General features: G+C 35.4%; 1 protein-coding gene across 1 annotated transcript; it reads right to left on the reverse strand.

The window, feature by feature from the left end:
- Positions 1 to 1,228: 1,228 nt before the first annotated feature.
- LOC102287535 (ribosomal protein eL22-like) lies at positions 1,229 to 1,597 on the reverse strand. The gene has a single exon (XM_005897680.1). It carries the CDS (start codon positions 1,595 to 1,597, stop codon positions 1,229 to 1,231), a length of 369 nt encoding a protein of 122 aa, XP_005897742.1.
- Between the last annotated feature and the right edge of the window lie 432 nt (positions 1,598 to 2,029).

Consider the following 2,029-nt stretch of genomic DNA (forward strand, 5'->3'; position numbering starts at 1 on the left):
AGTTGTTGGACTAATGTAGAATTTCATGCTATCATGTATGATTTATATCTCTTAAAAGGGCTTCCCAGATGACACTAGTGGGAAAGAACCCACCTGCTAATATTGGAGACACATAAAAGGCTTGGGTTTGATCCCTGGCTTGGGAAGATCCCCTGAGGGAGAGCATGGCAACCCACTCCAGTATTCTTGCCTGAAGAATCCCATGGACGGAGAAATGTGGCGGGCTACAGTCATGGGGTCACAAAGAGTTGGACATAACTGAAGCAGCTTAGCACAGCATGCACATACCTCTTAAATCCATGCCTGGTACAAAGGATTCAGTAATAACTAGCTATGACGATGAGGAGGGGGCTTATTATGTTTATTACATTGACCCTTAATTTATATTGACATGTAATTATGATTCCGACATTTTCATGCTTATTCTGCATGTTTTTCTTTTTTTTCAAATCTAAATATTTTATTGTATAGTTGTTACACCCCAAATTGTGCTTTTTTCACTATATACTTTTAACTTGAAGACATCTGTAAAATTAGTATATTACATACATCCTGAAAGAAATTCCACTAACTATAAGCTATTTAAATATTGCATATACAAAGTATTTAAAGGGGGGAAGGGGAAAAACTTATTTATAAAACAGAAGTCGGATGTAGACTTAACAATTACCAGGGGATACAGGGGAGTGGGGTACATTGGAAGATTGACACTGGTATATACACACTACTATACATAAAACAGATGGAGTGGGAAGTGACAACCCACTCCAGTGTTCTTGCCTGGAGAATCCCATGGACAGAGGAGCCTGGCAGGCTACAGTCCATGGGTTTCCAAAGAGTTGGACGTGACTGAAACAACTTAGCATACATAAAACATGTAACTAAAAACCTGCTGTATATCACAGGAACTGGACTCAATACTGTGTTCTGTATGACAAAAGAACAAGTGGATATATGTATAACTCATTCACTCTGCTATACACCTGAAACTAATTCAACACTGTAAATCAACTATACTGCAATAAAAATATAAGAAAGTATTAAAGGAAGGCCAGTACCATATAAACAGCATACACTTAAATACAAAGATGAATATTTAACATACAGGGTAATGTTTTTTTTTTTTTTTCCCCACTAATAAGCTAAAGGTCCATTTCAAGATGTTTCTTTCTTTAGTATGGTTAATTTGTTTTATTAGCAAGCAAAGCCCTATAAAGGATGGCATCATCTAGTCCTTAGACTCAGATTCATCTTCATCTTGTCTAATCTGGAAGTAACGAAGCTCATAAGTCTCCTTGTCAGATGCAACCACAGGAAGCCAATCATGAAGACTGTTCTTTTTAAGGTATTTCTTGGTAAAGTACTTCAAATACCTTTTAGAGAACTGTTTCTCAGAAACAACTATGATTTTATTCTTGAAGTGTTCAATGTGAACGACATTCCCAAGATTTCCAGTCTTTCCATTCACTTTAACCTTCTCCAGCATAAACTGTTCAACATTTCCAGAATCAAAAACTCCATCTTCTACTGGATGAGTAAACTCCAAATTAAACTTCCAGGTTGACTTTTTAGGCTTCTTGTCTTTCCTCTGCACCATCTTGAAGGCTTCCTGCACAATTAGAGCTTTTTTTTTTTCTTTTTTAAGTTGACTTTTTCTTGTAATTTGGCATTACCTGGAACTTGATGAGTATGTTTCATAGACTTAATTGCAAGTTAGGAAAAACAATAGGTACAATGAGACTTAAATGTGCATACTTTGAGAAGACACGTGTCTGTGTACTTTCTCAGGTTGCAATTGAAGTATTGATAGCATCTGTGACATGTCTATCACCTGATATATTCAAAACAACGTGGGACAATACTAAAGCTTTAGTGAAATAAGATGGATTTGCTCACATTATGTGCAGATGTAAATAATCATTAATATAGCTAATTCAGAAATTAAAATTCAGGAATTAAATATTTAGGCAATTAGTTTTATTAAATGAATAAACATTTTGACAGCTTAACCACTAAAATACCTTGTTCA

This window comes from Bos mutus, chromosome 20 (genome assembly GCF_027580195.1).
Source record: "Bos mutus isolate GX-2022 chromosome 20, NWIPB_WYAK_1.1, whole genome shotgun sequence".
Classification (NCBI taxonomy): domain Eukaryota; kingdom Metazoa; phylum Chordata; class Mammalia; order Artiodactyla; family Bovidae; genus Bos; species Bos mutus.

Excerpts from the sequence above, each read along its gene's own strand:
- LOC102287535 (XM_005897680.1), bottom strand. The coding sequence starts at position 1,597 with ATGGTGCAGAGGAAAGACAAGAAGCCTAAAAAGTCAACCTGGAAGTTT.